The sequence below is a fragment of the Myotis myotis genome, unplaced genomic scaffold (genome assembly GCF_014108235.1).
Source record: "Myotis myotis isolate mMyoMyo1 unplaced genomic scaffold, mMyoMyo1.p scaffold_m19_p_2, whole genome shotgun sequence".
NCBI classification, from domain to species: domain Eukaryota; kingdom Metazoa; phylum Chordata; class Mammalia; order Chiroptera; family Vespertilionidae; genus Myotis; species Myotis myotis.
The window spans coordinates 53,298,910-53,319,147 of NW_023416324.1; the positions used below are offsets into that span (position 1 = coordinate 53,298,910).

The following is a 20,238-nucleotide window of genomic DNA, read 5'->3' on the forward strand; positions in this document are numbered from 1 at the left end:
ATTAGGTTTCAATTTGCTTATTGAAGTTACTGAGGTATTAGAACTGCCTCAGTCTAATGGCCTCCTTTGTTTAATTTAACTTTGTTTTAGTCTGATATGTGTGGGATGTAGTACTCAGAACTACTATGCTTGATCATGTTCTTTATAAGTCCCCCTGTTACAAGCAAAATGAATACTGTTACTAGGGCTTTGCTACCTTTGCTCTAAATTTCTATAAACTGAGATTTTTCTCACCCTTTTTGATTCTTGTTATTTCTTTTATCCTACTAATCTGCTTACTCATTTTTCTTCTTTATTATTACACTAGAGGCCCAGTGCATGGAATTTGTGCAGGGAAGGGGGGGGGGTGGGCTCAGCCCAGCGTGCACCCTCTCCAATCTGGGACCCCTCTCGCAATCCGGGACCGTTGGCTCCTAACCACTCGCCTGCCTGTCTGCCTGATTGCCCCTCACCACTCTACCTGCCTGCCTGATCACCCCTAATTGCCTCTGCTTGACGGATTGATCGGCCCCTAACTGGTCCCCTGCTGGCCTGGTTGCCCCCTAACTACCTCTGCTTGCTGGCCTGATTGCCCCTAATTGCTCCCCTGCTGGCCTGGTCGCCCCTAACTGACTCCCTGCCAACCTGGTCACCCCCTAACTGGCCCCCTGTCAGCCCAGTTGTCCCCTAACTGCCCACCTGCAGCCTGGTTGCCCCCTAACTGCTCACCTGCTGGCCTGGTCACCCCCTAATTGCTCCCCTGCTGGCCTGATCGCCCCTAACTGCCTCTGCCTAAGCCCCCACCACTGTGGCTTTGTCCAGAAGGAAGTCAGACATCTGGAAGATGTCCAGTTGACCTGGTCTAATTAACGTATTACGCTTTTATTAGTATAGATTCCTATTTAGCCTTCTCATCGTTACTGGTATTCTTTTCCTTCTTAGTTCCAGGTTCAGTGTCTCTCAGCAAGTTGGAAATGACTTTTTATATGTCCTTCAGAAAGTCCTGTCATTTGCATAAAAATAACTGGCTTCCTGGCATGGTCAGGAAGGTAGTAAGTCTGAAAGCAAATTCTGTCTCTATGGTATTTCTTGTTCTTTCAGTTTAAGCACCCTCACACCATTGGAGGTCTAATGAACAAAATGTGCTTTGATTGCTTTTGCTTTTAGCTCCTCAATGCTCATTAAATATGAGTTGCACGTATTTTCTAGTACCAGTCCCAAAAGAATAAGGAAGCAGCAATCACATAAGTTTTGTTATAGAGGAAAGGAGCCCCACCTACCACATTATAGCCCCTCCTAAGGTACAGTTTAATTGCCTGCCCATCCTTCCTCATTGTTCTTCACAAAGAGAACAAGGAAACTGAATGAAAAAATCAACAAAGCACTGCTAGATTGGAAAGGCACCAAGTAAAGGTAAAGAAAGATGAGGATGAAATCAATGGAGTAATGGCGCAGGGTTGGAATTTTTAGTTTACTGCTCTGCAGAACCCCAAATGTCTAAAAGATTTCTTTGGCATCGAAATATTCACCAAAACCATTCCATCTCCTGGAATAGTCAATGCATTTTGAGGGCAAGTTCAACTGCTCAAATCTATGCAAAGCAAGCACATTTTAAAAAATTCTAGTAATTAAAATAATTGGCTAGCTAAGAAAAGACCATCTCAGTTAATTGGTCTCCACCGAAGAAACATTAGGCTTTAGGGAAAATGCATGTTTAATATAAGTAATAAGTTATTAATACAAATGGAAATTCTGCAAAATGTAAAATAGGTAGTGGAAACTTCAAGTTGCTTGCTGAAACGTAATTAGTTTGTTCCTTTCCTCCACCCTATCCATTAAGCTATTAATCAATTTAAAATATTAATGCAACTCAAGAATCACAGAGACACCTCCTTATTTGCTTTTATTTCTGTCAAATGCCTTAACTACTGTATCGAAAATGATTATTCATAATAAAGCATATATTGCAGTTAATCAAAGCCATACTCCAACAGGAGTGTTTTACAAATGTTTATAAATATTCTTAGTGTTCTTAGCCTGCTTTAAAAAAACAGATCTACTTTATCCTCTTATAATTTTAAGTGATCTACCTTAAAAATCACGTGTCCTCCTATTTTTATAAACTACACCAAGTTCATTTTTCCTGTGGTGTTTGTTTAAGGTGTTTATTTGTAAATGTGGCATTAATAATTAACAACTTAACACTGTGCACTTAAAGGGAACTATTAGTTTTGTCTCCAAAGAGAAGATGACTGGTTTTCTGAACCTTCAGGCAGTTGCCTGTCACCCTGCTGAGTCACTCAGGGATCTTAACAGAGTACACAGCAGGCAAATGAGTGTTTGTTAATCACTAGCTGGGGCGTTGGCCCACAATCTTTTGGAGAAGTAAGATAAACCATGACTGTGCCTCAGTGTCCTTTTGCCCCACTCTCATAAAGGCCTGCTCAGAGACAGGCACAGCATCCTCCTTCATACCCCTTGCCTCTAGACTTTACCATACTTTCCACTCTACTATGTTTTTTTAAAACCTTTTATTTAAATAATGAGTAACTCATAGGAATTTCCAAGATCATGTACAGAGAGGTCCTGTGTATTTGTGGCCAGAGAAATCAGTAGGTCCAATTTCCCCTACATTAGTGGGAGTGGTGTGGCTCTTGCGATATCTTTAGAAAATGAATTTTCTAAGACTCGAATGGGAGAGTGAATGGTTTTCACTGGCGTGGAATTACATTTCTCAAGTTTCAAAGCTCCAGCCCCTTAACCCAGTCTTGGAAAAGGTGTAGCTGGGGGTGCAGTAGAGCTAAAAGTGTCCAAAGTGTCTGCTCCATGGTGGAGCTGGGCCTGATGTAGCATCAGGCTAATTAAAGTCTATTAGTCCATTGTGTAGGTCCCACATGGCTGTGGGCCACATGGGCAAATGCAGGGGAATGCATACCCTGCAACAGGAGAGCAAGGAGCACAGGCAAGGAGATCTCCCATGCTTGCAGTGGCCACACCTATTCTGGCCACTGATTTGTTCCCAAGTGTGACTGACAAGAAAGCATCTCCCCAGGTCCCCTTATTGGGCATGCATCTATTGTCCAGTCCCTTCCCCAACGATCTGTAGAGAACTGACTTGGAGAATGTAGCTTCCTGGCAAAGCTGTGTAAATAGCATGCCTATATTATCTAGGCTTCCCTTTACTCCTTTCCTGTTAAATAAGATTCTTATAACAGTATCCAGTTTCTCCCAAAGGAACATCTTGCATAACTAACTACAGAGCAATATGGAAACCCAGATATTGACATTGGTCCATTCCCCATTTTAAAGGGGCCTGTTACTCACCCCTACATAAAAAGAGGCCTTGAACTCACCTTATTTTACCAGCTGCAGTGGACAAGTTAGAAGAGAGTGAAATAAGTGAAAAATTAGGTACTCAGAAAATAGAATCCTTAAATTCTTTGCTCTGCTACTCTAAAGTTTCATACAATCGAGTTGTTTCCTTGACCCATATGTGAACTCTTCCTTGAAGATGAAATAAGGGAAGAAACATCACTAACCAAAGCATTACAATGTTAAGTGCCACTAAAAAGAGCATTACAGTGTTATATGCCAATAACAAGTGCATTACGATTTTAAAATCTCTTCACAACCATTTTAAGACAATCGTGTTAAACATCATCATTTAGGAAGCTGTAGTTGTGGAAAATTTTAGTTTCATTGCTAGTATCTTCATAGTCAAGACAAACCTTATTCTGGGAACTTGAACTTATGAATATTTGAAAAATATATTCTCTTACTTTACTCTTAAATGATGTAATTATTTTGAATATTGTATCAAAAATCTGCCTTTTCTCATTTAGGGACTTGATACATTGACAGCCTTCTCACTAAAATATGAGTAGGTCCTGCACAAAACTTAAATTTTTATTTTATTGCTGAACTTTCAGGGAATAAAGAAAGGTGTTTGTTGTTGTTGTTGTTTGTTGAAGTGGGCTACAACCATCAATGATCTGGTTAAACACAAGGGAAAAGCAATGGGCTATTAGTACTAAAATTAGAGACCAAGCCTTGAGCGAATAGTGATGGAAAGATTTATTAAAGATTCGCACATTAACTGGACCCTGAAAAAAGTATTCAGAAATTAAGATTAAGTCAATACTCACAAACATAACTACTGTGAATGAAAGTCAGTAGAAATAACAAACTACAAATTCAGACCACCAAGAATACCAGAGATGAGAAGAATCAGTTTCAGAATAGGAAACAACTCCATGTAAAATACTTAAAGAAATTTAAGAAATGAAATGATGCAAAGTAGGAAAATAATTAGAAAGCAGCATGTGGCCATCAAAAATAAACAAACAAATAGGTTTGAATTACAGACTACAACATAAAGAAGTGAAAAATAAAATTGTTGAAAACAAGCTCAGTGAATGCATTAAACAGAAGATTAGACATGAGTACATTTAAAAAAAGAGAATTGGTAGATAGGTCTGAGAAACTACACAGAATGCAACATTTAGGAACAAAAAGTTAGAAAAATCTCAAAACATTTTTGTTCTTTTATAAAATGAGATTTTAAATGCCTGTCTCTTTTCTGTTTGCTACTAGATTCTACTTCATGAGAGCAAGGTATGTGTGATAACCTATACCAATCAGCTCAAATTGATGCTAGCTCTGTCCCTTTCCATCTCTTCCCCTCAGCCTACCCTTATTTAATTTATTTTTCTCCTCATTGGTTTTCTTCCAACATGCTTGTTTATTATACCCTGACTTTCCCTGGACATAACCGTTGGGAGGTGAGGTGAATATACACTGATTTGTCCCTTCTCCCACCTCTGAGAACCTGCTGAGGTGTTTATGTAGGTGTGGATTGGCTGAGTGTGGAGCTATTTATCATACTCGGGTAGAGGAAACCCCTTGACTTGAGTGGCTCAGGGTGCATAACTGTTTTACACTAAGCCTTAGGAGACACACTGGCAAGAAAGAGCCGTGAGCACAGGCTCTCCTACTGAGAAGCAGCACTGAACACTCAGTGGCTGTCCGTAGGCTAAATCCGCCACAAATCTACAAACACTCAGCTGGACAGATCTTATAGTTTGCAAATGGAGATTAAGATTTGAAAACAGCAGAATTTACTGAGTGAGAAGCAGACCTCAATGGCGAAGGCAAGGCCTTGTATAAGCATCTTATAGACCAGTGGTTCTCAACCTTGGCTGCATGTTAGAATCACCTGGGAAGCTTTTTAAAATCCTGATTTCTGGGCCCCATGGCCAGGCCCCACCTCATAACAAAGAAACAGAATTTCCGGAGGATGAGGCCCAGAAATCAGGATTTTAAAAAGCTTCCCAGGTGATTCTAATGTGCAGCCAAGGTTGAGAACCACTGTTATAGACCAATAGGGTGTGTCGCTAACACTGTCTCTCAGGTGACAATAATGATCCCAACATTGATTCTATGATTAGAGAAGTAGCCTGTGCCGGAAGCCCTCATCTCCACAGGAAGGGCAGGGTACAATGTTTCGGCTAAGAGGGTAGATTCTAAAGCTGGGGTTCTCTACCAGAGCTGTACGGGAGCTTTCAGAAAGACTGGCACCTGGTCCTACTCCCTGGAGATTCTAATGGTCTGGGATGCAGCTGGGGGTCAGGATCTGTTTAAAGCTCCCCAGTGGATGCTAATGTGCAGCCCAGGCTGGGAACTTTTGAGAACAGTGGCTCTCACACGTCAGTGTGCATCAGTATCACCGGGTGGGCTTTTAAAAACACAATTTGAACTCAAAGTTCTCAAAGTCTGATCCAGTAACATCAGCATCATGGGGGGACTTGTTAGAAATACAAATCTCCTGGCACCTTGTGGCCTAATGGATGGGGAAATCTAGGTGTAGAGCCCAGCAAATTCCTTTTAGTAGCCCTCCAGGTGATTCTAATACAAGCTGAACTTTGAGAACTCCTTCTCTGGACGGAGCCAGTTTTTCTGGGTTAAATCCCAGCTGTGATACTTCCAAGCTCTGTGACTTAAACATGTTACTTCATCCTTTTGTGTCTTAGTTTCATCACCTATAAAATGGAGCTAATGGTACCATCCTCATAGCACTGTGAGGCTTAGTGAGTAAAAGAGTAAAAAAAAACAAAAAACAAGTGAAATAGTAAAAGCATAATGCCTTAAGCTATATTTCACTAATTTAAATTAGGCTTCTGAATTCACATTGCCACTTACCTTTTAAAATCAGTAGTTATTCAGACTTGAGATCTGTGGTGTAAAACCTTGGCTACCTATATTAATCACATGCAGAGATTTTTTTTTTTTTAAGTTCTGATGCCCAACTCTCACCCCCAGAGATTTCAAATGTTAATGTGCAACCAAAGTTTCGAGTCAGTGAGTTAGATTTGAGTTTGTTAAGCCCGTTTGTATATGCTCAGATAGGTTTGTAATTTGTTGAGTTCAACTGGAGAGTTCTGTGCTAAGCAGGGAGCCACTAGCATTATGATTAGTTCAGTGGGGAGAGTTTCTGTTCATTCTCAGAGATTTTCTTTTCTCTAAATGACAGGTGTGTGTGCATGTATGTGTGTGTGTGCTTGCACATGCATAAAATAACTAGACTGTGGGATTTCTGCTGTCTCTAACTATAAGCCTCTGCAGTCTCAGTGAGGATTCCAAACAGGCAATGACAAACCTTGGGGATGTCTATAATCCAGACAGCCAAAATGTTTCACTCACACTGCATTTGAAATCTGGTAGTTCCGTTTTTGTCAAGCAAGAATTGAATTAGCTGTTCGTTTTTTTAAAAATCAAGCTTTAGAGAATGAATTTGATTAGAATTAGGATTCTGTGTCTCTAAAAAGAAAATCTGACTGTGAAGCACCGCTGCGAAGTGAAATAAACTCTAAAGATTTCTAGTCTTGTTATGTCCCTAACCAATGTGTAACCCATTCCTCAGGCCCTCTAGGGCTCTGCTTTCTCAGTCTGATACCCAAACAGGACCTGGTAGAATTTTTGGTCTCTAGTGTCCCTATCGATGCTGATATTTCATGAAAACATTTTCTCTTCAATCAACAAATTCGTATACTCCCTGCATCCTATTAACATCAATCATAATTAGGCTTTAAAAATTTCAGAACATAATACTTCAATCTGCATTGAAGTTCATTTAGTCACTCATTTACCAGACATTGAGCACGTGCCATGTGTCAGACACTGTTCTTGGCTCAGGGAATAATAGAACATGGGCCAGAAGAGACCAAGTCTCTTCTTCACGAAGCTGACATGCTATTGAAGAGCAAGTCAGCCTGTGATGCATGAAACCGACCGACAGCTCCTTTTCCTTATTCACAACAACTCACGTTGACATTTTAACAGATGTACCAGAGAGATGGGGAAGGAGGGATTATAGACCTAGCTAAGATGTAATAGAGCCTTAGAAAGAGAGGAAGATTTTAATAATTCCTTGTGCTAGTTGTTTCCAAATGTTTCTGTTTAAAGCATTATTTTTGAAAACTAAAATTTCTGTGGCATATTGCGGAGTGGGGAGAGGGGGGCAGTGAGAATTCGTTTACATAGTTACAGAACTATTATTATTTTTTTCACAGTTTGTAGCCTTGAGGAACTTATGTTTTTATTCATTTATGTCTTTTAATTTTTATTGTTGAAAATATTACATATGTCCCCATTCTTCCCCCATCGACCTCTTCTAGCCCGCCCCCATGTTCCCCCCTTGGCCCCAGACCTTCACCACCCTATTGTCTGTGTCCATGGGTTATGCATATATGCATATAAGTTCTTTGTTTGATCTTTTCCCACTCACCCACCCTCCCCTGCCTTCCCTCTGCAGTTCCAAATTCTGTTCCATGCTTCTATGTCTCTGGATCTATTTTGTTCATTAGATTCCACAGATTACTGAGATCATGTGATAAGCCATTCTCTGACTGGCTTATTTTGCTTAGCATTACTCTCCAGGTCCATCCATGCTGTAGAACTATTATTTACTTGAATGCTTGTTAGCACAGGTTGGCAAACTGTACTCTGTAAGCCAAATCTGGCATTCCACTATTTTTTTAATGAAGTTTTATTGGAACACAACCACACTCATTTGTTCAAGTATTCTCTGTGGCTACTTTCACCCTAAAATGCCCAGTTGAGTAGTTACAACTATATGTCCCGCAAAACCTAAACTACATTCTATCTGGTTCTTTACAGAAAGGCTTTGCCGACCCTGCTCTTTAGCACTGGGTTTCTGATTGAGTACAACTGTGGACTGCCCTGCCTGTGTACTCACAAACACTCAGGGGCCACGCTTCCTTCCCTAGAAACAGCCAGGCATTGTCAGCTGCTGGCTCATGTCCGAGTCCCTCCACGGGAAGTGCCTTGGACTGAAAGGAGCCACCTAGTTAAAGGTTATGCTCCCTTCTAGGGAAGCAGCCAATATCAGTGACTGGTCTATTGTGGGGACACAGAGACCTGGCCCTTTACCTCATTCTGTTGAAGCATAATAATCTCTATTTTGTAAAGTTACTGTTTAAAATCCTCTGTTTTTAAATGATCCCTTGTTCCATGTAGTCAACTCTTATTTTTTAGACAGTCCCTTATTCTGTAAATTAACGTTACTTTTTAGCTTGAGTGAATAATAGGGAAGATAGAGTTAGCTGTTTGACCTTGCAGGCTAGCCATCTGACATAAGGGGCTGATGTTACTCCCTATTAGCTACTCCCTATTAGCTACTCAAGGTTACAAGCTGTCTGCAAAAAATAACTTACACAAAGCTTGTTGTAAAATCTGCAGAAGGTCCGGAACCCCCATATTTGGGAGACAAAGGACTGGGAAAGATATAAATAAGGAAAGCTTCCTCCATGTTTTTGCTCAGAAATTTGGGAGACAGCTCCCTCCTAATTGGCTTGTTAAGGCGTCCTATGTTCTGCTCGCTGATTTACAATATAACACTGTCATCTGAGCTCCAAAGCTCCCACAGGATGGGCTGCAGCCTCCGGGGTAACCACACCATAGCCCATCTTTCTCTCAACCCAGTTCGAAGTCCCTCACTCCCGACAGTGTTATTTCCTAGAGAAGTCCCCAACAAACCTGCACACAAACCTCTGTTCTAGAGTAGTTCCCAGGGAACTTGACCTAAGATAGTTGTTTTCAAAAGTACATGACTAAGCTCTTCTTTTGCATTAGGAAAATCTCACATTATTTTTTTCCTAATTAAAACTTACATTTTTATTCCACTTTTCCCACCAATTTGTATCCTATTTTGATGCTTGGAAGTCTTTTCTTGATCACCCCTTGTCATACTTTTCTGTAACTATATTATATAAATTAAAATTTAATTTGAAATTTAATTTATGAACATAGGGTTTTATGTGTTAAATTCTTCAAGGCCAAGCTATCATTGCAGTAATTCTTAATATGCATTTGATCAAAAAAACATGTACATGGCCAAAACCGGTTTGGCTCAGTGGATAGAGCATCGGCCTGTGGACTGAAAGGTCCCAGGTTCGATTCCGGTCAAGGGCATGTACCTGGGTTGCGGGCACTTCCCTACTGGGGGACGTGCAGGAGGCAGCTGATCGATGTTTCTCTCTCATCGATGTTTCTAACTCTCTCTCTCTCCCTTCCTCTCTGTAAAAAATCAATAAAATATATTAAAAAATATACATGTATTATAAATTTTGATAAACACATTAAACAGAAATAATAAAAGTAGAAATGCATGTTAAGATAGTGATTTCTATTTTTAATTAGTTTTTGCATTTATGTACAAATATAATTTACTGCTAAAAGCAATGTTCAACATCAGTTGTATTCCATTTTATTTGTGGAAATGCACTAATACAATATTTGCATGTCACATAAGTAACAGATGGGAATGAAAATGATTTTATTGTGTTGTGCTGCAGTACCTTCTTTGAACTCCTGAGTGATTTACCAAAATTCACAAGCTGAGAAAATTCCAAAAAGTATTTTAATGACTTATAACTGACAATGTAATTAGGTCCTCACGTAGTTTTCTTGAAAACAAAGAATTGAGAGCCACTTGACTTGCAGAAGATTTGTTAGCGAGGCATGAAGTTCATTCCTTTTCTCAATACCGACACTATTCCAAATTGTTCCTTTGTCACTTGTGACATTCCAGAGACAACACAGGAAAATTGGAAATGAAGAAAGAGTCTGCATCTATTGTGAAGAGAGAGTGGGGAACTGGCAAAAGGGAAGACTGTGGGTACAAGCCACTCCTCAGGTCCATTTTATAACAAAAGTACATGTGTAGCTTGAACATATGCAAAGGAGCCTGGCCAGTGAATTCCCTGAACACCTTCATCTCCTGTTAGAGGCACATCCACACCAGCTGGACGGTCTCTGTGGCACATCAGTACCAAGATCCTGAAAAACGGCGAGATATCGCCTATAACTTTGTCTTTAACAAAACCTTTCATACGAAGTAGGTATTTAATAAAGACCAGGACACATTTCACAAAGGAGGCAGAGAGCTGGTTCTCAAGTACACTTTGGCGCCAGCTTCTCTATCCCACGTTTTCTGTTTACCTTTATTTTTCCTAATAAAGAATGGAGGTATTGCTTCATTCCAAAATATTGTAAGAATTGCGAAGATTATTAAACAATCTGAGACTTCTGGAAGGAATTTCAAAAGGAATGTGGGTTCTCAAATATCCAGCATTTTATCTTACAGAGTGTTTTGTTTCCTGTTAGTTTGAAGAGCATACTGTTCCTGTCATAGGGCATGCTGTAAGGAAAGAAAAACTTAGAAAAGAAAACAAAAGGGAGAGTTTGAGAGCTACTTTTAAAGAAATCTAATTGTTTTTATTTCCTGTTCTTTTGTACCTCTTGCTGGCCATGATGACAAGGGACTTCTTTGAAATGACACAATCAGGTGTTGTAGAAGACTGGAAGGAAATATTATCCAAGGTCACAAATGGCCTCTCCTCGCTGTCCTTGAAGGTGTTGGAATATTTCATTTACTATATGAATTTTTGTAAAGCTTTCTTTTCTTTTCTTAATCATTTTCTAAGAGCAATAATGATGGCAAAATTATTAATCTTAGAAATGTTAAGTAATTCAACTATGAATTTACAACTCAAGAATGCATAAAGTCATAGAAAAGGCTTAACTCAAGAAATTTAAGTAGGCTAATTCTGTCTACCTTTACTTTGGTTGTCTTATTTTCCTCTTGAATTATTTAAATAATTTACTGTATTCTTTGATTGACAGTGAATGGAAATATAACTCTCTTCTTGATGATATGGGATATACTAATGAGATTTAATCTTTCCCTTTATATAACAACCTATTGTGTCACTTAAAGAAAAGTTCCCTGCCCTGGCTTGGAGGCTCGGTTGGTTGGAGCATCATCCCATGACAAAAAAAAGGCATTGTGGTTTCAATGCCTGCTCAGGGCACATACCTAGGTTTCAGGTCCAGTCCCCGGTGGGAGCACATATAGGAGGCAACTGATCGATGTTTCTTTCTCACATTGATGTTTTTCTCTCACATCGATGTTTCTCTCTCTCTCTCAAATTAAAAATAAAAATGAAAATGAAAAAAGTTCCCCGTCACCATGGCCAGCAGCAAGAGGTTTAAGAGAACAGGGAATAAACACAGCTACAATTCTTTAAAGTCATTCTCAACTCACTCTTCTTTCTCTTCTTTGCTAATTGTTTTCCCTTTCTTCTACATGTAAATAAAAATGTGTACTAGTAGAGGTTCACCTATAGTATCTTAGCGTATTCCTAGACGGTAGTGTATGTGTTAAAACAGAGTTTGGAGGGAAGAAGGCCTGAGTTTGACCATGACTTTAAACAACCCACTTAACTTTATTGAGTTTCTACTTATCTGTGAAATACTGACAATAATTTTCCTCTGAATGATCCCATGTATGTGAAAGACATGTATGAATGCAGTCAGTCAATATAAACACACACACTAAAAAATACAGTCCAATGAAACTAAGCCTTTCTGTTCTGCTCTATGGAGTTAAATTTTTGTAAGAAAAAGGCAAAGACAATTTTAAAAATTGAGTCTTATTTATAAAGAACCATTCACATGTCTGATCTGTAAACATATGGTTTATTTATGATTTTAATAATGAAATTAGAAAAAATCAGTTTAATAGAACATACGAATAATTTTTTCAACATAGTATTTGCTGAGAAAGAATCCATTTGGTCAAACTATCACAATACTGAATTTCACAGTTAAACCCACATGCAGACTGAAGAATTATGTTACAGAATGTTTCAATGAAATGTATTAACTATAAAAATAATCCAATGCAATTTCCATTTAACACATTGTATCAAGCGCCTTCTTCAATAGAATTAACAAGTTTACAATCTTTCCCATAAAGTGCTATGCATTCAAAGTGCTTTGTAGCATTGAGGTTGAGATCAAGGAACAAATACTGTAGAGTTCCATTGTAATGCAGCTCAGTCATCAATGAAATCAGATATAATGTAGATGAAATTCTCTCAGAGGACAGAAATCAATGATGTGCCATCAGTGACACATCCTCAATAGGGGGGTGGGGCTGAAGAACTTCATAGACATGTAATTCAGCCATTATAAAAATGAGTTTAAAGTTGAATTTATCATTTTTATAGTGAGTACCCTTTCCTAGAGAAAGAAAACTAGAAAGCGACAGAGAGATAGACATAGACAGAGAAAGTTCACAATGCTTCTACAATCCGTTTTTTGACTGACACAAAATCCTCAATTCAATCAATTGACCACGACAGCATATTTCAGACATTAGAGCACATCAGAGTTACCTAGAAGGCTTGTTAAAAACCACCCATTGCTAGACCCCACCCACAGAGCTTCTAATTTAATAGGAATAACACGAGGACAGGAATTCGTATTTGGGACAGTTCCAAGTGATGCTGATATCTTGATCACATTTTGAGAATCACTGGAGGCAGCCAGCATGGATTAGAAGATGATTTAGGGCAGCAGTTCTCAATTCTAACTACATAGTTGAATCAACCGGATTTAAAAAAAAAGACTGATGCCTACACCGATCTAAAACTAATTAAATCTGAATCTTTGGGGTGGAACCAGGGGTTGAATCATTCATGCATTCAGGAAAATGTCTCATGAAAGTCTAATGTGTAGTCTAGCTGGAAAATCACTGCTTTAGGAAATTTTCTTTCACCTCACGTGGAGAAGAAAAGATAGCTAGACATATGTGCCCTTTGGACTATCGGTATATGAACAAAGACGTCTTCAAGGAAATCAAAATCTCCAGTAGGCACACGGATACACAGCTATTGCTAGCAATATCAGGGAGTAAATCAGAGAGTGACTGTGATTGTTGATTTACAATGCACTCCAAGGTTAGTTCATAGGTTTGAAATAACAGAACTTGGGAAGGTGAGCAGCACGCTAATTTAATCCAACTTTCTTTTCTATTGAATGACACCAACCAAACAGTCTAGAGTCTAGAATGTTGGTATATGTGCTGATGTGCAAGGTTTACCTGCTATAATTATTGTTACTCATTCCACTCAGCTCAATTATTTACTACTATGATTAAAATTTGAGTAGCCCCACAAATAAGGCCCCAAAGGACAAAATCTCACAAGCGTTTACCAGTCTACCTCAAGAAGCAAAACTACAGAAACACACACACAAAACAAAGGGCATTTTGAAATAATATGTCCATTTTATATCACCCTTCTGGCATAAATAGAAGGAATGAATATTTGTAAGTGATTATACATGGCATGGGATCATTTTACAGGTTCCGGGCAATCTTTAGTATTGAGTATACATAGAAGGACCTTTAGAACTCATTTTCACAGACGGAGTCATTAAAGCCCCAAGCCACAGTTTTTAAATAAAACTTTCATGTATGAAACTGGGAGTAATATTTGATTATAAATAAAAAAGAACTTAAACAAACCCTAGATGTCAGGACTGGGCCTTTCAGGTGATCTTTGGTAAAAGTCAGGCATTGGAACACTATGAATTTGATTTGAATATAGATGTCTCAGCTATGTTGAATGTGTGACAGCCTCAGAGTCCTTTATTAGAAACCACTGCCCATAAGAAGGGTCCTACGATCTGCCAGGTATTCTCAAGGTGCTTACTGAGCTTCTGACCAGAATGACACACTGGAAACCAGCTCAGACAAGCACAGTGAGTTTTCTTAATAAAGATAAAATCTAAAGTCCTGGCAAGATGCTTGGGTGAATCTTTCTCCATTCTTGAAGTCTTCCAGAAAACATCTTTAAAATATCCTAAAAAAAACAAAACAAAACAATAAAAGAGATAGTAGAACTATAAGTATAATCACTCAGGATAGTAGAAACTGGACACTAAAGATATGGAGGCATCAAGGAAATAGCAGGCAAACAAGGAAATGCTAAAAATAATTTTGGCCTTTTGTTACCATCTTTAATATTTTACATACTAGTATATACATATATTATAAATTTCATATTTTAATTTCTTTTATATATGTATGGCTCTTAATACATAGATATTAAATTTCACAAAACTGTAGAAATTAAGGAATGGAGCCCATTTAAGGGCAAATAATCACAGCCATTCCTTTCAACACTAAAAGGGGGATGAATTCTGCAACAGTTTGCTTTCTTTCCTTCTGTGGTATGTCCCTGGGGCACCTTCTCCTCTGTAGTGCACCTTTGGGGCCCCGTAGGGGAGATAAGAAACTCAAAATTTCAGAGAGCTATGCTTGCAAAGGCCAAGGATGTGATTTAGAGTTGCAAAGGGAATAGAGTGGGTCCCTGTGTGCGCTTTGACCCCACCTCCATCTTACCCAGCTCTGTCCTGATAGGCTGGGTGCTAAGCAGCACAGAACTGAAACTGTGTGCTATGTGTACACAAGGACTGATAAGGGATGAGCCAGCCCAAAGGAGAGGGGGCCCAAGGTGGGGTATCTGCTTAATCTTGCAAACAGATGAGGTCTAAACTCACCACCTGCCATGCAGTCTCTTAGGCCTTCTTGCTGTTCAGGGAAACATCTGTATTCTCACTTCCTCTTTGCACTCTGTGCTCTTGCTTCTCTTGGATTCCAGGGCAATTGGCTTTTCCAGGGAGTATTTCCACAGCCTGTAGACCCTCTCTACTCAGCCCTGACTCTGCCTGTTGGGATAGTCCCAGTCTGACACCTTCAGCCTTGCCTGACTTCTGCCCCCCAGCAGGGCTCCCCATCCCTGCTTCCCCTCCCTTTTGATCTGGCCCTAGCTGAAGGGCCTTCTCTTCCAGGTCTGAAGGTTCTCCTAGAGCCCCCACCTCAGCCTCTGACGCCCCAATCACGGTCACTTCCTCCACTGCTGGCACCCTCTCCCTGCTCAGCGCTATTTCCTCTGCTGCCACTTTCTCTGCAGACTCTGTTTTTTCTAGTAACTCATCCACTTTGTGCCAAGTTTTCTCATCAGCAACATCTGAAAGGGAGGAGGCTGTATTTGCTTCTGTTTTTTCCTCAGCTGTCTTCAAATCTGCCAATACCTCTCTCTTCTTGTCAGCCATTCCTGCCACTCCTCCTTCCTGGAGATCTTCTTTAGCCACAACCATTCTTCCTTGTAAGCTCCCAACCCCCTCTTTGTGGCCATTCTTCATCACTCCTGTCCCCAGAGAGCACTCTTGATCCACCTCTTCCTCTGGGTCCTCATCCATCACTTCCTCACTTAACTTTTCTACCATCATAGACTCTCCTTCAGAAATATCTTCTTGGGCCCCCACTCCTTGTTCCCTTTGTAAAGACCCTTCCTTTTCCCTCCTTTTCAGTCCTGCAAGGCCATCTTGATCTTTGGCTGCACGCTCCTGGGCATGTCCTGCAGGGTCACTTTCAGGGGCTCCTAACACACCCTCTCCCTCAGGGCCTGGCCCCTCATCCTGATCTGAGGGAGTCGCCTTCTCCCCGTTTTCCCTGCAGAGAAGCTCTGCTCTGCCTTTATACCCTGTGTCTCCAGCTTCTCTTAGTCTTTCCTCTCCTTCTTCTTTCCTCACAACTATTATATTTTCCGGTGACTTTTCAAATCCAGGTGCTGCTTCAAGCGTGCCCACCTCCCTCTCTCTCGGTGAATCATCCCCTTGCGGGCCTGTGTCTCCAGTCCATTCAGGACTCTCCATGGGTGCTGCATTCTTAACATCACACTCTGTTTCATCTAGGGGGCTTGGCGTCTCTTCCACGGGTCTTACTTCCTTCCCCATTCCCCCCTCTTCCCCTTTAAACGTTTGCTCTCCTGCTAAAATATCTTCATCCGGAGGAGCATTTGCCCTTGTCACCTCTTCTCTTTCAGATTCAGTTTCCCCCAGAGGTGTTCTTGGCCTCTCAGCTTTCCTCCTCTGTCTTGCTGCTTCTAATTCCTCAGGTAATGTTTCTTTCCTATCATCTTTCTTATTAGATTCTACCTCAGTCTCAACATCCTCCTTTTTCTCAGCTTTCTTACAAAGTTCTTCCAGGCTTTCCTCCGAATTCCTCATGCTGGCGGCCTCGGCCTTCTCAGAAGTGGAGGAGCTCAAAGGTGTTTCGGTTCTCATCACCGTCTTCCTCGCTTTGGCTGGTTCCTCGCCCCCAAATACTGCCCCTTCTGAACCATCTGCTCTCTCGAATGCAGTGTCACCCTCAGGTGCCATGTCCCCTAGATCTATGGATGCTTTCTCTTCACTGTCCTCCAGGTCTGGCTTTTCAGAGCCTGCCTCACTCACAGCCACCCCTCTCTCGGCCTCTCCCTTCTCCGGCGTCACAGCCTCTCTCGGGGCTGCTACCTCCTGAACACACTCTGAGTTCTGAGCTGCAGCCTCGCTGGCAAACACTGCCTTCTCCAAACTCTGCTCCTCTTCAGAAGCTGCCTTCTCTGTCTCCAGCACTGTCTGCATCAAGGCCTGCTGTTCAGGAGCCTCTTCTTCATTCAGACTTCCTGAGGCTCTTGCTGCTTCTTCTCCCATTGGCTTTAACCCCTCTTCATCCAGCTCTCTAGCCCCTTCTGCCTCTGCCCTGCTTGCTCTGCCCTGAAGGCTCTCCCTTTCCCCAGTAAACAGTGCTGCTAGAGCTGGCTGCTGTGCTGTTGGCTTCCACTCCCCCAAGGGAACCTCATTAATCCCTGCTTTACTCCCCAGTGTTACACCCCCTTTTTCTTCTAGTGTGTCAGCATCCCTGTGTTGGGGAGCCCCTTCTTCTTCCACTGCTTCTTCTTTCTCCACTGTGTACATTTCTGATGCAACTGGCTTGGATTCTTTGTTTGAGGTGAGGGCTTTGCTTTCTTCTGCCACTAAAATCCTGTTTGGTGCTATAAAGTAAGGTTAGAAAACAAGGTGACTTCAATCAAAGTGCACAGAGAGGAGATATTATATGTAATATTATGTACTACAAGAGGCATTATATATAATATCAAGGGGCCGTTGATATTATATATAAAACATTTCTCCATCCTATGATGATATCAACTATAACATGCATCAAAATGGCTTTTTGTGATGAAAAGAAATGCTATCAAATTTAATGGATACATTTATATTAAAGAAAAATTGAACATCAGAAATGTTGAATACAAACAAAAACTCTGTCTTAGAATAAAAAAATCTCTCTCTTTCATACACACACACACACACACCACCCCTTCTACTTTCATTTGAAATATTAGGAACTTCAAAAATTATGCAATAAAAATAGTATTTCCTCTTCTTAGAAATCATGGTTCTCTACAGCACCATAATATGCCCATCCCAGCCCATGTTTTTTTATACTGACATGGGCATTTAGCAACATAATCATAATACAGTATGAGCTCATCATTATTCCATCTTTTACTCTCACATTTTAAATGACTATATCTAGATATCATTATCAAATAACTTTATAGCTCAAAGTAAGACTTTTTACTAAAAACACCAATTTGTATCATAGGTCAGGGTGCCTCCCATCTATGTCCAGAAACTGATTGCCTTTGGCAAAGCAGGATCACAGAGCAAGACAAGACTTTGTAGCCTAGAACAATTTTCAATAAATAACCTTCTTGAAGTATTTCATAAGTTCTCATCCATAATTCCCTGGCAAATCTGGGTGTACTAGCTATCAATACTTTAATAAATACAAATTCAATATGTTTCTTAAAAGTCTTCAAATGGATTTCTTTTTATTTAACAAATACATATATTTCTGTTGAAATGATCTACACAAAATAAAGGCATGTCATGCCATTCACCTAAAGCATTTTAATTTTCACACCATAAAATAATACCTTGAAAGCTAAGAGCTTGCTTCTAAAATGATTATCTTAATAATTTTTATCAATTTAAATTTTTTCACTTATATATGACACTGGACTAGATGTTATAAAATAAGTTATCATACCAGGGTGTCAACCTCCAAATTATGTCAATCTATAAATAGGAAAATGTATCTTCCTCATTTACTTATTTGCTTGACTTTTTGAGTAGTCATTTCACCTCTTATCCCATTACCAACAATCTACCAGACACCTAAAGCCCTGACCTTATTCACATTTTCTGTAGTCTGATACCCCACCCAGGACAGTCTTATCACCCCATTTCCTCTCCTAATACAAAACATGGATGTCCTTTCTTGCATTCCCAGTCTCTTGTGAGCTATTACTAGAAACCATTTTGAAGTAAGGTAATAATAACTGACATTAAATTTTCCTTAAAATAAATGCATTCAGAAGGTATCTTTTAATGTCTTCTTTCAAAGTAATAACACAGAAATTTCAGGCCTATCAACAGAGTTCGTGTTGACTTTTATAGACTGTCCTCGGCATATCATAGTGGTTATTTACAAACTTGTATATAGAAAGTCCCAGAAGAAACTGTTGAACCAAATGTTCACTCAGAGAACATGCAGCCAATTCACCTGAAAGAATATCGTCCATTTTAATTCATTAAAGATTATTTTCTGATTTAAAACAAAATTAAAACAGTGAGAAACTACAAAGCATGACAAGTCTCTTTAATAATATATCTGTTGTTATTCAAATTCCTACATGAAATATATTAAAATTCAGTTATGAAAGACATTTAAATGAAGTCCTCTGTTTTGCTAAACTGGCCTCTAAAATTATGGATTATTTAAAGAACATTCAGGAAAACAAGGAAATAAAATTGCCTACCCACCACATAATAATATACTATGCCTACATTTAAAAAGAGAAAGTATTAAAGGCATCCAGCTGAGCTATTATATGAACACACACTGTTGGGGAGTCAGACATGACATTCCCAATGCAAGGGAGAAGGAGTAATTGAGGCCCTTCTAAGAAATGTCAGTACAAAAATATGACATAATTTTTGATGGTTACCTTGTGGGCTTTTGAAAGAATGACTATAAGAGAGCAAGCAATATTCACAAATAAGGGTAATTTGTTTTAGTGGAATGAGTACATACTTGGGAGTCAGACAGACCTGGGTGAGAATGCCACCTCTGTATGAACTTGGGAAATAATGCCTCACTAAGCCTTCATTCTTTAATCATAACATAGAAATAGAAAACAATTTCACAGAATTCTTATGACAGTAAATCATAAGATGATTAGCACAGTGCCTGGCACACAGAAAGCCCTACAAAATCTTCCTTCCATATTCCCCTCCCACTGTTTATGATATATGTTCTTCGTTTAACCGGATTTGATCTAACCACTACTGTGCCAGCATTGTAGAATGTTTGGGGAACTCCTTGGGTTTAATGCCCAGTACAAAAGATTTGGATTCTCCAAGAACAGGGTCCTTGTTATACAACTCAGCCCACTGCAAGTTCAAATGTCACCTGGCCCTCTTCACATTGCCTAGGGCAGTGGTCAGCAAACTCATTAGTCAACAGAGCCAAGTATCAACAGTACAACGGTTGAAATTTCTTTTGAGAGCCAAATTTTTTAAACTTAAACTATATAGGTAAGTACATTGTTATTAACTTAATTAAATTAGGGTACAACTAAGGCTTAGGAAGAGCCATACTCAAGGGGCCAAAGAGCCGCATGTGGCTCATGAGCCACAGTTTGCCGACCACGGGTGGGAGCTCAGGAAACCAGCATAAGTGCAAATATTCTAGCTACTGCTATTTTTTTTGTGTGTGAATAATAAAGTTTTGTTTTTTTTCTCTGACCCAGAAGTCTTGGGTCTTCTGCTAGCATTCATGAAACTATGGCTGGCTAACTTGTTTGCTTAAAAATAGGGTAAAATCTCAAATATCTCCCAGTGCTTGATGACTACCATTAAAAGTTTCAGGTGGGGGTAATGTGACCACATAATGAATAAAAAGAATACCCCCCCCATAAACATATGTTCAAATCA

At 39.8% G+C, this 20,238-nt stretch overlaps 1 protein-coding gene across 1 annotated transcript in view; it reads right to left on the reverse strand.

Moving 5' to 3' along the window:
* Positions 1 to 12,049: 12,049 nt before the first annotated feature.
* ERICH3 (glutamate rich 3) overlaps positions 12,050 to 20,238 on the reverse strand; it is a 99,895-nt gene continuing 91,706 nt past the window's right edge. The window contains exons 14-15 of the mRNA XM_036352773.1: positions 14,908 to 17,225; positions 12,050 to 14,207 (exon numbers count right to left, since the gene is read on the reverse strand). Coding sequence (XP_036208666.1) covers positions 14,926 to 17,225 — 2,300 coding nt within the window. The 3' untranslated portion in view covers positions 12,050 to 14,207; positions 14,908 to 14,925. The remainder of the gene's footprint in view (positions 14,208 to 14,907; positions 17,226 to 20,238) is intronic.